Source organism: Chroicocephalus ridibundus, chromosome 1, assembly GCF_963924245.1.
Source record: "Chroicocephalus ridibundus chromosome 1, bChrRid1.1, whole genome shotgun sequence".
Classification (NCBI taxonomy): Eukaryota; Metazoa; Chordata; class Aves; order Charadriiformes; family Laridae; genus Chroicocephalus; species Chroicocephalus ridibundus.
Window position 1 is genome coordinate 204,382,105 of NC_086284.1, and position 17,120 is coordinate 204,399,224.

The 17,120-nt window shown below is 43.8% G+C and overlaps 1 protein-coding gene across 2 annotated transcripts in view; it reads right to left on the reverse strand.

Moving 5' to 3' along the window:
- Positions 1 to 6,144: 6,144 nt before the first annotated feature.
- Positions 6,145 to 17,120, reverse strand: part of ERGIC2 (ERGIC and golgi 2) — a 28,246-nt gene continuing 17,270 nt past the window's right edge. The window contains exons 9-14 of one of the 2 annotated variants that reach the window (XM_063323412.1): positions 16,752 to 16,807; positions 15,673 to 15,771; positions 14,363 to 14,460; positions 10,600 to 10,762; positions 9,640 to 9,719; positions 6,145 to 8,854 (exon numbers count right to left, since the gene is read on the reverse strand). In XM_063323412.1, the coding sequence (XP_063179482.1) occupies positions 8,789 to 8,854; positions 9,640 to 9,719; positions 10,600 to 10,762; positions 14,363 to 14,460; positions 15,673 to 15,771; positions 16,752 to 16,807 (562 nt within the window). In that variant the 3' untranslated portion in view covers positions 6,145 to 8,788. The remainder of the gene's footprint in view (positions 8,855 to 9,639; positions 9,720 to 10,599; positions 10,763 to 14,362; positions 14,461 to 15,672; positions 15,772 to 16,751; positions 16,808 to 17,120) is intronic. The other variant, XM_063323411.1, reaches the window with a different exon arrangement.

Here is a 17,120-nt window from a genome sequence, read left to right on the forward strand (position 1 = left end):
CCTTTTCTTTTGCGTTGCTTTGATTTTCTTGCAGCCTGAGAAGGCGGCAGGCGAATACTGTCAGGTTAGTTAAGCCCCGCCGTCACTCCCTCCAAAGCCCATCACTAATTAGTGAGAAGAGACTTAAAAATCAATGTTATATCTCTAGCGTAGGTAATTATTTACTTCACTTCCACCACAGCCCATTAGCATCAATGACCTGAAAAGTTAAAACGGACAGAAAAGGGGAAAGGAATTAAAATCTTCTGTGGCAATTGCAGTGTTTTGCCTTTTCTGCACTGTTTTTCACTGCCTTTTGCCGTGCTTTTCCCGTGTCACCTCCTGGCGCTGGCACAGCTGTGCCTGGCATATGGAGGGGGCTCTTTGCTGTGGGGGGCTTTGACCCCGCTCCCATCCAGAGGAGAAGCACAGGCACCATTTTGCGGCGGAAAAACCAGAACAGGAAAAAACACAACTGTCTTCCTGCCGAAGGACACCAAGGAGGGGAGGCCAGCGGGCTGGCAGCGTAACTAGTCACAGAGGGAATGGAGAAGCCTTGGGCTCCCCCGCAGGCCCTGGGTCAGCCCGACACGGTGACAGGAGCACGGTGGCTCGCAGGGTCACACATCCCCAGCATCGCCACCTCCTCCCTGCTCCAGGTTTCGGCAGCTCCGTCAGAGCCCGGCCCGCGCAGGACCATCTCTCCCTGAGGACGCAGCATGGTGGGACAAGACTTGACTTTGTAGAAAGCAAGTGATACAGCGGCAACAGAAACACCGGGCTCTTTGCTCTGCAAATACATTAGATTTAGTTCATTGATGCTCAATTCTGCTTTTCTTGCCTTGACATCTCCGCCGTCTCCTTGAAAACATCTGTTCTGTGCAGAGCGGAAAGATCCGCCCCCGGCTGGGCTCCTGGGCTCTGCCGTTTGGACTTTAAATCAACAGAGCTGAGGCTCAGAAACGTCGACTTTGCACCATTATCACCAGAGGTCACAATAAAAAATTTTTATTTTAAAAGCTGCATAAGCGCTCGCAGAACCATGAGCCCTTGAAGAGCAGCAGCAACACCTGCAGCTTGCGAAGCAGCGGGCGGGTTGGTTCGGTGTGGCAGAGCTGCCAAAAGATGCGCAGTGGCTTCCCCACGGCCGTCCCCACCACGGCCACCCTCCCTGGCCCCTGCTCCCTGACCTCTGGCCAAGCACAAATCCGCAGCCACCGAGAAAGAGGTTGGGAAGGGAAACACCAGTTCAGTTCTTCTCAGTAAAGGCTGCGCGGGGCTGAGGGACATCGAGCCCAGACGTCTGCTCCAGCACGGCGTTCGCAGGGGCTGGCGAGACACAGGGCAGCCACGACCTGCGCCCGGCAGCACCCGTCCCCCAGCAACCTCCTCCCAGGGGGGTGCCCCAGGCTCCGGTACGGGCCCATCCTGCCGGGCTCCTGCCCCTGCCCCTCTCCGTGGGGCTGGGAAGCGACAGGTCTGTGCACGGCTGCCAGGAAACCACCACTGAACCCCGTCGGGTTTGGGCGAGACCTTACCCAAATGTAAGGGGAAGCCAGTTCTGCACACTAACAATTTTCTTACATTATTGTAAGCGTTTCCTGATGAACACCCAACATAAATCTCATGTAAATTTTGCCATTTTGAAGCCCACTGCTCAAACTCGGGTCTCTGCTGAGCTATGTCCACAGGTGGGCAAAGTGAACAGTGGGGCCAATGCCCCAGCGCTCGGCCAAGGGGGTGCTGACCCCAGGGGGGCTCCATTTGGACCCGTGGTTCATTATCCAGATCCAAGAGAGGCCACCTCGCCTATCAGGACAAGCCACCAGAGCTCAGACACCAGCCCCACAGCCCTCCTCTCTGCAGGGGAGCCATCCACGCAACGGGGCTGAGCCCTTCTCCACCCCGGCCAGGCTCTCCGGGTGCTGCCGATGGAGGACCAAAAGCCCATCCGCTCCCCCTGCGGTGGCGCCCGCCCCGTGGAGGAAGATCTCCCCCCTCTCCACATGCCTCCACAAACTGCTACAGTGACAACTCTTCTGCGTTAGTGTAACACCGTCAGGTTTAGGCAAAACTCAAAGGATGCTGTTAAATCACATGTGCACAAGTAAAGGTTTAAGGAGTTTCCGATTACTTCGGAAAAGTTCAAAATGTGGAAAATTAATTTCTCAACTTTAACGAACAGTCAGTCCCCCGCTAGAGCCCACGCTCCCGGCTGACGCAGAGCAAGAGCAGCCCCTGACAGACAGGGAGCCGGAGGCACGGGCTGCCCGGCCCTGCTCGGCAGCCGGGCTCAGGTTAAATGCCACGGTTATTCATACACGCTTTTAATAACTAACTATCCGCCAGGTAATTAAGCTTTACTAAACAGTAATTCTCAAATATTATCCATGTGTCAAAACTCACCTCCCCCCCATTTTTTTTTCCCTCCTCCAGAACACTAGCACGTGCCGAGCGCTCTGCAACTGCGAAGTCTCACGGCAAAACACGCTCCTGCCTTGTAATTACAGGAAAGTTTGTAAGGGAAAAAAACTCAAAAACCAACAAACACACACCGTCAATGCCCTGATTTATAGCTATTACAGCTAAACCCAAGAAGGGACACAACACCTGGGCTCTGCAGGGGCTCAGAAGCGCAGCCCACTCTGGTCCAGTAGCAAGCTGGTACAGAGCAATCAGCCCTGCTGGAAGTGTCTTGAATTCCCATTGCTGGAGCTGGGGGGGACAAAAAAAAAAAAAAAAAAAAGGAAAAAAAAATTAATCCTCAGTGACTGCAGTTCCACTAAAACCAGTGCCAGATACCAACCGGACCACACGTCCCTGCTCCTGCAAGCCCCAGCACAGGGGTGCCCCGGGTGGGCAGCCCTGCGAGACGCCTCACTCCTTGGTGCCACTCGCACCACGAGGAGCTCGTCGCAGAGGGACACGCAGGTGGGTGCGGGGAGAGGCTCCTGCTGAGAGGCTGCTGGTGGCCTTGGCCCTGGAGAGGAGCAGGAACGGTCCTTCCTGGGGGAGATCAGAAAGCCGCCAGCTTGCCCAAATCCAGGCCCCAATATAGGGACAACAGATAGGGAAGCTCATCACCAGCTATTTTTAGCTCTGCAGCGCTTCACCTATCCACTTTTTCTCCAGTTAAAGGTTTTATCCTGGACAAACTTTGCTTTCTAGTTTAAAAGCCCTTTGGGCTCTGACCATGTCAGCTTTGACCAGTACCTGTGGAGATGCACAGGCATCGCCAAGACCTCAGAAGAACAAAGCACAAAGTTGCTGTTGCTACTCAGTTGCCCCATCACTGCTGAAAGACAGAACTAACAGCATCCCAGTAACACTGGAGGACCCATCATTCTCTGCCCTGTAGGAAAAGCCACAGGACCAAATGTGGGAGCTCCCTGGCTCCAGCAGAAGCTCTCACAGACCCGCACACCATGAGGCAGCACGTTGCCACAGCCCAGCAACACACAGCCACCCCCCCGGCTCGCTTTGCCCGCGGTGAGGGTCCTGCACAGCAGCCACAGCCTGCCTGTGGCTCCAGCCCACCCATGGGGCTCCCTGGGGAATGGCTTTTGTGACACCTCCAGTCTGCGATGGCGCAGGGAGGGACACGGGCACAGCAGCCGGGAGGAGCTCTGCTCACCCCGCGCCTGCCCGGCACCGGTTTGCAGTCACCTCTTGCCCCTATAGCAGGGCCCTCCTGAGCTCGGGTCCTGGCTTTCTGTTTTTCACACCTCACCTTGCTGGTCCTGGGGCTCTGACATTTCTATTTATATACACGACGTAAAAATAGACAACAAACGAGCCACAATGAGATTTTGCTTGAGTTCTGGCATGTCAAAGGCAGGGAGAGGCGGGTGTTGGCAGAGCGTGCCCTCAGCTCTCCCCCAGGACAGCCCTAAAGGTTTCTGCTTTAATGAGCTTATGGACCGGCTCGCAGAAAATTCTTCTGGAAGACAGGAAAAGGTGACACTGCCTTGTTCCTGGGCCAGCAGCAACCAGAAATGCTTTGGAAAGGACAGTAAGCCATGGCAAAAGGAAAAGATTTCGTATCATTTTAACGAGACCAGCTGAAATGCATGCGGGTGCTCCAGCGAGGGGTGCAAGGGCAGAGGTGGACAGCCTACAACGCCAAACCTTTGCCAGGGCCCCGAAGGAGCAGGCAGACCCTCTTAAGGCTTCTTGAAGCATTAACTACTGTATGTTAAGTACATATGCAGGCAAGGATATTTCCTCTAAACAACAAACCACCAGCAAGGCCAAATGCTAGACACGATTTGCATTAACTGAGCGTTGGTAGGAAAAAAACAAACCCTGTCTTTACCAGAAGTAACTCTGCAAATAAGCACCAATCCGAGTACGTGATGCGTATAGATGTATCCTCCCACACCCCCACCTTCTGGGGTGCCTTTTAAAAAACAGATGGAGATATTTGCGAGTATCCCCAAACAAGCTGTTTTCATTTAGTATCTCCCAGAAAAACGCTGTGGCGCTTGGTTACCTCTGAAGATATAGAGGGCAGGGAGTTTTAGTATCATCAATGCCACCAGGGATGTGACCAAGGTGATCACATGCTTCCTGCTTCAGTTACTGCATCAGTAACGCGTTATACAAGACATCCTTAGTACCGGATCTTCTCGCAGAGAACGAGATAGCAAAATGACAAGGCAACAGCTGCCTCCCTGACCTTGGTTTTGTCTGTACAGTTAATCACAGCTGCATTTATACCAAATATACATTTGCCTCTGACCGTTCCTAAGCAACTATGCCGACTGCTTAGGGCTCAGTTTGTCACATCAGTCCCTGAAAATCTTAAGAGGATCTCAGGGAGAGCAAGGCAGAGGATGGGCAGTCTTTGTCCAGCCCCAGCAGGACTGACTCCACCAGAACATCTCCCCATCCCACCATGGGCCACCCCACGGACACAAACAGGCACCCAGGGCAGAGTCGGTCAGAAAGGCCAGGCGCTGCACCCACAGCACTGGTCCCCAGTGGGGTGCTTTTGAGATGGAAAGAGCTGAATTTTCTTTCAAACTCAAGTTACCTATTTCTAGGATGAGAATTCCATGGGAGGGAACAGCAGCTTGGTTTTGCTTTTTTAAAGAAAGTCTGCTGCATTAGTTAACCCAATCCCTCTCCTCCTACAGACACAAATACATTTCTTCCTCACCTCCCTGCCAGCGAGAGCCCCAAAACACCTGCTAGAAAAGTCAGGGGGGAAGAGTGAAAAGAGCCTGAAGTAGGAAATTTCCATCCATACACCCACTTCACTCTCTTCTCCTGGTCTGTCCTGCAATAGGCACCAATACACACGGCAGAGAAGGTGGTAAGAAAGATGGAGCAACAGGCAGCGCAAAGACAGCAGCCACAACACGCAGTAGGATCCACCACAGCCAGACTTCCACCGTCTCCCCCCTCACGCTGCTCTCCTACACCCACCACAGCACATCTCACACAGCTCAAGAGCACAGCACATCACTCAGCTAGAAGACAGCATTATTATAAGTTACGTGAATTTACCCCTTACGTCAGCTCATGATCAATTTTTCTGCCCGAAGAATTCTCTCCCACGACTGTGGGTTTTGACCCCATCTTTGGTTTTTACCCTGCTGGCTTGCTTCTGCCGCCTTCTCCGCAGAACAGCCCTGCGCGGCCTCCCCTGCCCACTGAACATCTCGCCCCGTCTTCTGCCGTACCATAAAGCAAGCAATCGCCCTCCCTGAACTCCTGCAGCTGCCACGGCTGGCTACATCCTCACTGTTTCTTTCTCTAATTAGAAATATTTTGTGAAACACATGCAGAAACACAGTAGTGAAGCGTGTCATCTTAACTCAGAGCATTTACAGCAACTTCTCGTGCAATTCTGGCTCACAGGTGATGGGGCTGAAGGTGCTCTGTCCTGTTAAAAACCCAGCTCAGTGTTTCCTCTTGAGCCCTAAAAACAACAGTTACTTGAGAAATATGGGTTACTTGAGCTCCCATGCCCTCCCCACCTCTCAGGGCTGGCACTGGCCTTCTGTGACACTGAGGTGCCTTTCAAGGGAGCCGGGGACAGCCACACTCAGGCACAGCACCCCAGGTCTTGGCTTGGAGGCAGTCAAGGCGACCGTCCTCCTGCCAACACAACCTGAGAGCACAGCTGCAGCAGACCAAAACCCAAACCATCCCAGCTGGAAGCAGGGAAGACTTTTTGTCCAGAAGGACAGCTGAGGTGGACGTGGGGAGCCAGAACAGCCTGCAAGCAGCATGCAAGTGCGTTATTAAGGTTAAAAATTTCTTCCCTGGCGTTCTGTCCCTGCAACATCACGTAAGAGACAAAGATAAAAATACATATTTTTGACCATCTTTCCTGATCCAGAAAATGGTGTTTTTCATCTACCATCCCCCCTTTCAGAAAATACACATCACATCAACACCAGGGTTTCTGTTCCCCTTGGGACACCCATTCCTTTCATTTTTCCATACTATACTCACTTTTACACAATGTAAATACACAGAGCCAAAAGAAGTCACTGCAATAAACTCCTGTGTTCTCTGGAACGCCCTTGCACGTGCTGGTTAAGCTAACGACAACGTGTGGTACAAGGCTGACGTGGTACTAGCAGTAACAACCAAACCCTTCTGTGTAGAGAGAAAGCAAACAGCACAGCCACAGGTTCAGCTGATCCTGTATTCACTCCACAATGCAGCATCTCACATCTGGAAGTCGATCCCAAGTTTTCTTCCATTAGCACCCAGCCATCACACAAGCTTTGCTCTAGACATAACAACAGGAATACCCCACACAGGATTTAAGACACACCAAACCGCTTGGCTCTTTTATGTGAGAATAGAAAATAACATTTAAGTTCTGGTACATAAAGTCAACCAAGATCAGAATCTCCCATCAGTAAGTACAGTCTGTTCCAGGCAGAGAAGAAACGAGTGTTAGGACAAAGCCCAAAGCAGAACCAGTCCGAGCAGAAGTAGGGAAGAAACCTTAGAAGGAAAAGCCAAAGAGAAATGGGAACAAAAAATTTACAGCTTTTGATTTTCTTGTTCACCAAGGACAAGAGTTTCTCAAATTGCTGGAGTTTTAACCAGTGTTAAAAAAAAAAAAAAAAACAAAAACAAAAAACCCACAAAAGAGAAAACCGCAGACCTGGCTGTCAACCCCAAGGACCTGCCTTCCTTGAATTTCTTTCTCAACCATTGAACTGAACAAAGGTCCTTCCATATTTCCCAGATTTTATTTACTATTTCATATAATTTCTCAGTTTAGGAAGCCCTTTGCTTTGCATAGCAAATCACTTACATTATTTACACTGTGCTCATCACCAAGATCCAAGTGTCCTGTAAAGTACATTAACAGACGTCAGCAAAACCTGACAATGCCACAGAGATTTTTATTTTTCCATAATTAGTCCTCTCAATTATAATATTCATCCCATAATGAGTAAGGCCAGGGTCAGCATCATCTCCTAATATATTATTAAATCAGTTTTGCTGAGAAGGAATCCTATTATTAATTTTTTACCCTGGTGGAGTAACTGTTTAACTACAGGCGTACACCAGTAGTTCAGCAGTGACAGGATGTTTAGTTTCTCAAAGCACCATCTGCATTAATGACATTCATTCTCAGTAGCATATTTACAATATAAAACTGATATTGCTCTCTTCATTTATTTTACAAAAACCTTCATGAACAATAAGGATTAGTTCTGCAGACCCCTTCTCATCTGTCTGCAGCAAAATGATTCCAATTCCCTGAAGTCACCTACTACCAACTCCACCACTCCCTGCCTGGGCTAACAGACCTCCCAACTGCCCCGAGCTCCACGTTTCTGTAGTATTTAGCTGAACCAGAGCAAGGCAGCTTCTTGCTCTTTTGTCTCCCCACCTCCAGGATTTACATACCATGGCTTACATACTAGCAGCAGGGGTACAACGAAGGTTCCATCTTTACCAAGAAAGAGGCGTACAAAGATTTCCTGATCTTTTGCTAGGGAGTTTTGCCTTTTCTCAAAACTACAGTCAAATGCCTTATTTAAAAGGCTTCTTATTCAAAGTCAAAAAACTGTGCACACTGGAGCCCATTCTCAGAGTCCTTGGGCACTTCCACATCAACACCAGAAGCGATATTCTCATTGTTGGCAAAGCGGCTGTGTGAAAACACAGAGGAACTCCACTGCTCCGCATTATGTTTCTTCCACTAAGGAATGGTGGGACTACAGAAAGGCAGCAGCTACGACCAACATTATGGCTTGGGCTCCACCTTACTCCCTGAGTTCTCTCTCATCTCCCTCTTCAGAATTTTCTAGGATCGCTCCCCACCTGTAAGAATACCATCTTAGCCCCTGGCCCCACCATTTCAAAAGAACAAGAAAACCCAAACGGCAGCCTGTACACCCAAGAGAAACCCCAGCTCTATGACTGTCCCTCTTTGCCTGCTGCCTGGCTCTTCCACACATCCCACTCGTACTCTTTTCTCCTTGGAGCCTTCCCAGGCACAGAACCAAGAGCACTAAGATGCTTCAGTGGCCAACGGCAGTCATCACAAAGACGTTCAGCTCGATCGTGAATACCGTACTGGCAGCAACACTCCTTTAATCTCCAGAAGATGGTCCACCTCAGTGGTCTCACAATCTCCTAGGACTCCATGTGCACTTAGAAAGACAAAAAATTACACAAACTGTTTTGTTGGTGTTTTTTTTTGTTTTGTGAAGGCTTCGGTTTTTGCTGCCCATCAGCACTGTCTCAGCATATTGCACAATGTTTTCTTTATTATAAAAAAAAGTCTTCTGTATCAGGCAGGAAGAAAGAAAGTTTTCTCAGGAGGCTAATGCGTACTATTGTCTGTACTTAGAGGTAAGTAGTTGCTTGTGTGGCCATCAGGAAGTGGGACCTAGTCAAATAAAAACAAAGTGTTATTAATTGGCTTGTCCAGAAATGGAGTCTCCCCTCCCTCCCCCAAAATATGCACTACTTTATTCTTGGGCATTTCTTGTATGCCTTTTGCCTGCTCTCCCAAACAAAAATTACACAATCTGCTTGCCTTCCCTTCTCTCCCCCCACTCATGTAACTTTGCCAGCTGGCAAACTTTAACCAAATGTGAGAGAAAGGTAGAAGTCTTGAAGGCTACCTACAGGCTTAAACGGGAAAAATAAAAGTAAGATAAAAATCAAGCAGTTCCTGAAGGAGCAATCCTATTGATGCCCAGTGAAGGCAAAAGTAAAGACTGCTCAGCTCTTTCACGCTGCTTGGCAGTAGCCTGCAGGCTAATCAGTAGCAACACTGAAGTCCTGCAGCACACAGCGCCTCTTCTTCGGTCAACAGGCCAAGCAGAAGAAGAATATGTGAGGGAGACTAGCGAGGCCTGGGAAAACATGTCATTTTTGTAGTAATATGAAAATAAAAAGAATATAGTAAGGACAACAGATGGAATGTAGCAGAGAAACCTCTAAGAGGCTTGGTTTCATTAATTCAGCTTCTTAGAAAACACCTTGCTCCCTTACATGTTAGGTTTCCCAACTATTTTTAAAAGCTGTTGAATCTCTGCTCGTATGTATGTCAAAGGGAGAGTTTATTGCAAGCATCTTAAACTCTGCTGGGACCAAGTCCCACAGTTGTTCTTGTCATCCACGCTCACGTAGCTGTACCACTTATTTAATACTGAAAGTTTTTCCTACCGATGTGGATTTGGAAGAGCCCAGTCTGAAACGGCAAAAAATAATTTCTGCTACAAATCTTCCAAAGCCATGTAAAATTCCTGCAATGTCAAATGATTCGAATTGTCACAAGTAGTAAAACCGTAGTATTTACAGAAGTATTACAACAAAACTCTACACTATGCTTACAAGGAATACAGTGCAGTAAATCGGTATGTAAAACACTGAGAAATGAACATAAAAAAGGAAACACCAAGGGCGGGGGGAATTCTAACGTTCTGAAATGCATCAATAAAAGCAAAACCAAATCCATTCAAGCAAACGCAATTCCCTCTGCCCAGCTTTCATGTGTGAAAATACACTCTGTGGGACAGAAATATCTACTTTGAAAGAGAGCTCTTAGTTCAAGGTCTCTTTACTATGCTCTCTTCAACTGAAAGCCAAGAAAAGTAGTAACTTGTAATCAAGATACCTTATTATGTCTTGACTACTAAGTGAATTGTCTTTTCAACTTAGTTTATTTTCTTTAAAGGAGCAAATCTTGCAGTACATTGACAAGTTATGCAAGGAAAATCCTCCCAATTACTTCAGATGGAAATTTTATCTCAACTTTTGGCACTGATTTAGCACTGGATCCCAACTATAGGAAATACACAGAATATCAGAAGTCAGTGTGTGTGTATATACATGTGTGTGTATATATGTTATCTATATCTACCTCCTTGCTTTTTCAGAAGTAAATAAACTATGCCAGAGTTACCAAAAAGGAATCAACAGGCCCTCAGAACAGCACAAATGGTATACTGGCACACAAAAAATGAGTAGCTTTCATTGCACATTTCAGTGCACACAAATGGCCGTTTAGTCTTAAACCTGCCAGAGGTTCAGGAATTCCCTGTAATTTATCCATACTATAATCACCATAAACAAAAAAAACCCCCGAAGCTAGTAGAACTTAAGAGGGAAAGCACTGCTAGTTACCTGTAGTTGAAAAAATTCCACCAATAATGCCACAGAGCCTCACTAAGAACTGCCAAAAAGGCATGTGTTCTTCTGTCACCGTCACCATAAGTGAACTGATATCATATTTCATGAATATTCCTGACACCCCGTGGCTGCCAGCTGCATGGTTAATTACTCTTTCCTGAAAGAAGAGAGAGAAAAATTAGTTGCTTATTAGTCACAAGGAAAATAATACTAATAGATGTGATGACAAAGAGCTACTTAATCAGAGTTAGCAATCAACAGAAGACCAGGGAACACCAAAATAACTTTGGTCAGTACCTTTTAAAAGTCAAACATCATTAAATAACAATTTACTTTCCTGGTCACTGGTTTTCTGTGTTGCACATCAGTGCTCACGGTCTGGCCCTGGTACTATCCTCTTGAGATTTGTTTACATGATCCTTTAAACAAGGACGTTTATAATTAAGCTGCTTTTGGTACCTCTAAGTGGGTAAGTGCCACAGCCTTAGTCTATCCAGTGAACTCGACTGCACTGGTATAACACAGTCCTCCAGCTCTTTCTACTTTATGCGCTGCTATTAATCACTTAAATCAGGATGAGACCTTCAGGAGACATTTAGGTTGTTGAACAGCCTTAGCTATGGCAGTTTTCCCAGAGGGTGTTTGTAGATCTACATCTGAATACTGCATTTAAGACTCATTAGGCTTCATCCTCCTTCCTTGGAGCATATCTCTAGATTCACATGCCACAGAAGATTTAATTGCTGGTTCTTAAAAGTATCAGGGAAGACCCTAAACTAGAGCATATCATAATGGAAATCAGAAGCTTAAGTTAAATTAGACCAATGCCTTTTTTTTTTTCCCCTTCAGGGCATACTTACACACAGGTCACAATCCATTACTTTGATAGAAAAGAAATAAAAGGAAAAAGATCAAAATCTCAAGATTTCTGAGGTCTGAAAACTGAATACCAATATCAAGCTTCTTTTCAAAATTTTTGTCAGTCAGCTCATTTCAGACAACAGTCACACAGCAAGAAATACACCTCAATAAAAATAATAACTAACTCACCATGACTACTCTAAACATACCAGAGTCCACAGTCCTAATCCAAGAACTTCTATAGTTTCTTCTTATTTACCCAAATTCTTAAACCAAAAGATCCCAAAGGGAAGAGTGTGGCTGATACAAATCTCTACTTTTTAAAAAAGGTTTCAGAAGAAAAAAGCTCAACACAATCTTAAGTTTCCTTCAAAAGTCTGCTACCATTTTGTTGTTAGTGAAAGCTGTTGATAAATGCACTGCCAGGTAAGTCTGGCTGAAAATATACAAGGGCAGCAGAAAAGAACATAATTGACTGAAGACAAACTCAGCCATGTCTAGGCTAATAAGAGTAGAGAAGACAGACAAGCAAGACTGAACAGAAAAGCAATATATCACAGCTCCACTTCACCTGTAGATTTAACAGTCTGCTCAAAAACCATGCAGAATATAGCACAAAAGAAAAAGCAGACTATCTCTTTGAAATACAGATTAGGCAACTTCTCCAGTCAGCTAAAGCTGACATAAACCATACTGCTTCTTTTGCTACCAAACCAAAGTAAAAAGGAAGGCAAAATAACATATCAGTTATGACACCAGGTCACAGAAACTCTGCAATGCTTAAATAAATAAATAAAAACCAACCTAAAAGAGTACAGAATGCTTTCTGTATTTCAAGAGCATGACAACATTCAGCATTAGAGGACGGACGATCAGGGACGCTAAGAAGGAAGAGAAGACTGAAGGTAGTTAAACAGAACCTTGCCGTTGGCAAGGGACAAAAAAAATTATTTTCTTGTTTGTTTTTCCTCTACTGTTTCCCTAAGCCTTATTGGTCTTTTGAAGTCAAATGGTGAAAAAAGAATATGAAGTTAAACAGAATGCCCAAAACTCCACCCTCAAAAGATACAGAATTCTTTTTCCGCAAACCCTTTTGGTCTGCTTCTAGCTTCTATTGCTGCACATAATTTAACTGTTGGTTGCCAAAACCATGAGATCTCAGGCATCAGATCTCAGGTATCAGTGAAGCCTCATTAAATCTTTTTAGTGTAGATAAACACAGTATATCAAACATCAACAACAGTGGAAATGATTCTGCCCACACCTTTTAAACTCTGCTTCACAGTCTGTTCACCACTGGCAACTAAACCTCATTGTATTCAAGTTTTAGCTGTGGCGAGCTGGCCACCTTCTTCCAGGTCTGCATACTCTTATAAAATAAATGCACTAAGTTGTTCAGTGTTAACTGTTCTTAATAGCTTTTCCCAGCTCATCTGCTAGGGGTATTTGTTTTCCAAAGATAAACACAAACAAGCTTTACAGGCAACAGGCCTACCTACTGAGAGAGCAAGCATGTAATGCCACCTTACCTCCATATTCACAACCTTTTCTCCTAAGCAACCTGTGACTGTGTTGCAACTTTCATAAAAAAAATACATCCCCCCAAGAAAATAAAAAGCTAACTAAGACTGCACAGTTAATTGACAGAAACCATCTCTACAGCAGGAGAAAAATTTAATACAAGATGAAAAAAAATGCAATAAAGAGTAAGATAAGCAGTTGACTGATGCCCAGAAGTTTAAGGAGTGCCTTCTTTGCAGAGAAAACATGAAGCAGAAGATTGCTAGACCAGCAGGAGATGGGAGTATATTGCATTATGAAATTCCTCTTCATTCCTCTCTTTGCTCCAGTTTTCATGAGTTTTAGAATGAATCTTTCCCTTCAGCAGTCTGCATGTCCCAAGTTGACCCCTAAGATACCACCTCTATCCTACTTCCCCTAGCTATATATTTTTCAGAAGCACAGCATGGAATCATGAGGAAATAAAGATTTTTCTCCCTTGGAGAACGTCACAAACTGTATTACAGTGAACTGCTATGAAATCTCCGAATTTTCTTTCAGCCCAAGGCTTCCTTCTTAACTCTTGTTTTATCTGTCATTTTTAATTAAACTTTTTGCAAAGATTTTTTTCTTTAGCTTTTGAATAAAAGATCAAAACAGAGTTCAGTATCTGGAAATAAGACATGTAACTGGTACACATGAGGCCTTTTCCTTATTTACAGCAGTCTTTAAAATTAGTACCTTATGATTTGCCCATGTGCTATGTTACAATAACTACGTTCTGTATGGATTCAGAATTTAAAGCCTCTCCAAGCCCATAAGTGGAAGCTCTCTAGCCTGGACAGTAATTGAAGTTGGTGGTTCCACAAAGGTTACACAAGAGAGCTGAGAGACAGACAAGCTTTCTGTGTGATTAGTTTTTCATACAAACTATCTTTGTTTCCATTTCTAACACTCCACAATCAAGTTCATGACATTCATGTGAGCTGTGTTTTTTGGTTTGCTTCCCACATGGACAAAAAGCTAAAGGTGGATTAAGCATTTGTAAAGCTACACACAAGATTACAGACCAAAAAGATTACAGAGTTTCACCACCACCCCTATTAACATCCAGTGAACTGGAAATGACTGGATATCTATTATTAACTCTAATACTAGAGTCCAGATCTACAGATGCAAAACACTAATGCAAGAAGTCAGCACGTGTCACCAAGCATATATATTTTAGCATCAGTATTACATTATTTACAGATAAATCCAGTGCATCTTCTACAAGTCTCTTCACACTAGAGCTTTCAAAACCACGGTACAACTCTCTGTTTCCACATTTGAGCTTCTGTTAAGAACAATCACTGTTTGATTTTTCTCCGCACAGTTTTCTCTTACTTCTACTTACTCTTTCTGTCACTGAAAACTGATGAGTTTCTGCTGAAATTTTATACGTATGGAGTTTGGTTGGCACAATTGTGATAAAATATTGGAACATCTGGTTGTCTAGAAGAAAACAAATCTCACTGTTGAATTATGTACAGAGTGAAAGACCATCTGAGACATTCGCAAATAAATCAAACCAATAATACTTAAAACAGTTAATCAGCTAAGCCGTTTACACTAGGGACATTCTTCAAGGAGTCACAGCACTGACAAGACTATTTCAGCACCATCTGCACAAACAACGTTAGTTTCCATCGGCAAGGCCTATGTCACATTTGTACTCAGAGAAATTTACATTTTACTTATGTAATGAAAAGATTCATTAAGGTCAGGCCACTCAAAGCTTCAAGTGAAATGCATAGATAGTGTTTTCCAGGACACTAGAACCGAACAAGTTTCACACAGTCAAATTCTGCATGATACACACATCTCGACAGTGCTTTGAATAGATTTTAGCCATTGAATTGTCTATACAATGCTGGAAGCCCTTCTAAACTGGTTACAGTTTTTCTCTTGATTAGACAGACTTCTAGAGAATTCTTCTAGAGCAATCAGCGTGCTTACGTATTTATGATTGCACTGTCTTCGTGCAGTTCCCTAAGAGAACAAACACTGATAGACTGAAACAGTTAGGTTTCAACAATCCTACACCCTTCTGGCTGGAACAGCCAACGGACCGACTGACTTTGAGACAACAGCAGCTTTAGAAGATTCTGGGGATCGCTCTCATAGGGAATGCAAGTCAGAGGATGAGGCATAGGTAGCTCTGTAAATTAGGTTACTAAACTCCTTTATTTATATCCAAGGAAACAAAGTGATATACAAATCCTTCCTGTAGTAGCCTCACAAAATACACTGTGGAAGTGACAAACCAAATACAGGAACAGAATCCAAGACTCCTGATGCCATTTTTTAAAAACCAAATCAGACTTATTTTTCCCCATTCCCATTATGACAACAATCAGATCTATGAATTGCTGCAAAATTCTCTGCAATATGTTCAGACGTACTGTAACTTCAACATAACACAAATCTGGAAGAAACTGCAAATCAACTTCAGTGAAACAGCGAAGTACAGCAATACTGATATTAAAAAGAAATCGTCCACTTAAGTTGCCATGTAGCTAGCTGAACACTGCATTGCCCACTACCAAATGTAGCAGGACATGTTGTTTGTAAATCACAACATTCATGAAACATGATAATATTTTAGATGTAATTATTGGAAAAAATATAAAAACCAAGACGCTTTTTTAAACACACAGCACTTACGATCTGATGCTATTTTTTCTGTTCCATCCAAAGGATTAATAATTCCTGGAATAAGCTCTCCAAATGACAAATGATCTATTCTGTGAGAGAAGTTATAGGCTGAAAGACAACACAGAGGAATGAAAAAACAATTTAAAACTATGAGATTCTGTACTCTTTTCAGAGAAAGAGATGCACCCACTTCTCACATTGGAAAATGCCTTATTTAGAGTATTTCAAACAGTGGCGTGCATTTCATTGGATTTATGCCTGTGACTATATCAACACATGTACATGTTTCAAACAAAACTCAAATCCAAAATACTTAAAGAAATTCAATTTCTCTAGAAAAGAACTTCTAAAACAAATCCTAACTCTATCTGAATCAACCCTGGAGTTGAAGAGAGTTAACATTTCATGACAGAAAATTTCTAGTTGGCCTAATACAGAAGTTATTCTACAGTTCAGGTTCTTGTATGTAACAGCATTAAAGAGGAAAAATTCATAAATGAAATGTACAGAGGAAGCATAAGGCAACTACCAAGTTACTACATTGCCTGATTTTGCAAAGATATTTAAACTCTGTAATATTATACGCTTGTGTTGACATAAATTCATGGGCAGACATTTGGAGGTTTAACAAACACCAAGTTCATTTTTCACAGTACGCTACTTTTGCCTCACACTAAGTACGGCTGCAACACGCATTTAGTATCTGGACTCGCAACCTAAAAATGAAGTTTCTAAGGACAAAGGTCAGAAACGTTTAACCTTATAAAAACAGATTTTGCAGGAAATAGGTAGCTTGGACAGAAATACGGGAATTTCATATGGTATCTCTGTTACAACAAAATACGTCCGAGATTCCTGTTATCATTACTGTAGAAGCAACCTACAGGTAATACTAATAGTGTTAAATGTATGAAAGTAAGTCACTACTGAGTAATAACACTGCAAAGAATATTCTTCACTTTCTTCTACAATGTAATTGCCCAGCTAGAACATCTTTACAACAGCAAGTTATATCAACATATGAATTAGGAGACAGCAGTCTGAACAAAATGATACTCATTTGTACGGAGATGATAGAAATAACTTACACTCGTGGCTTACAAGGGCTGCCAAGTGTGCATGGCCTCGAGGGTGTGGTATTGCCCTAGAGAAAACAAGATATGTTTTATGAAAAATTTTTTTAATGAATCCACACAAAAGACACAGTTTTCCTAAACAGAACTATGTAGAAAAATTACCTCTCCCCCTCTATTTCAATAAATACGTTTTTATATATATATTAAAAAAATATGTGCATATATATAACATAGATGTTTAAATATATAAAATATATATGTTTTACAAAGTTTTATCTATATAAAAATCATGTGTATCTATATTAAAAAAACAACAAACATGACATTTTTATTATTGCCAAGCACAGAAAGACTCAATGACAAGGTACGGGAACATTAGAC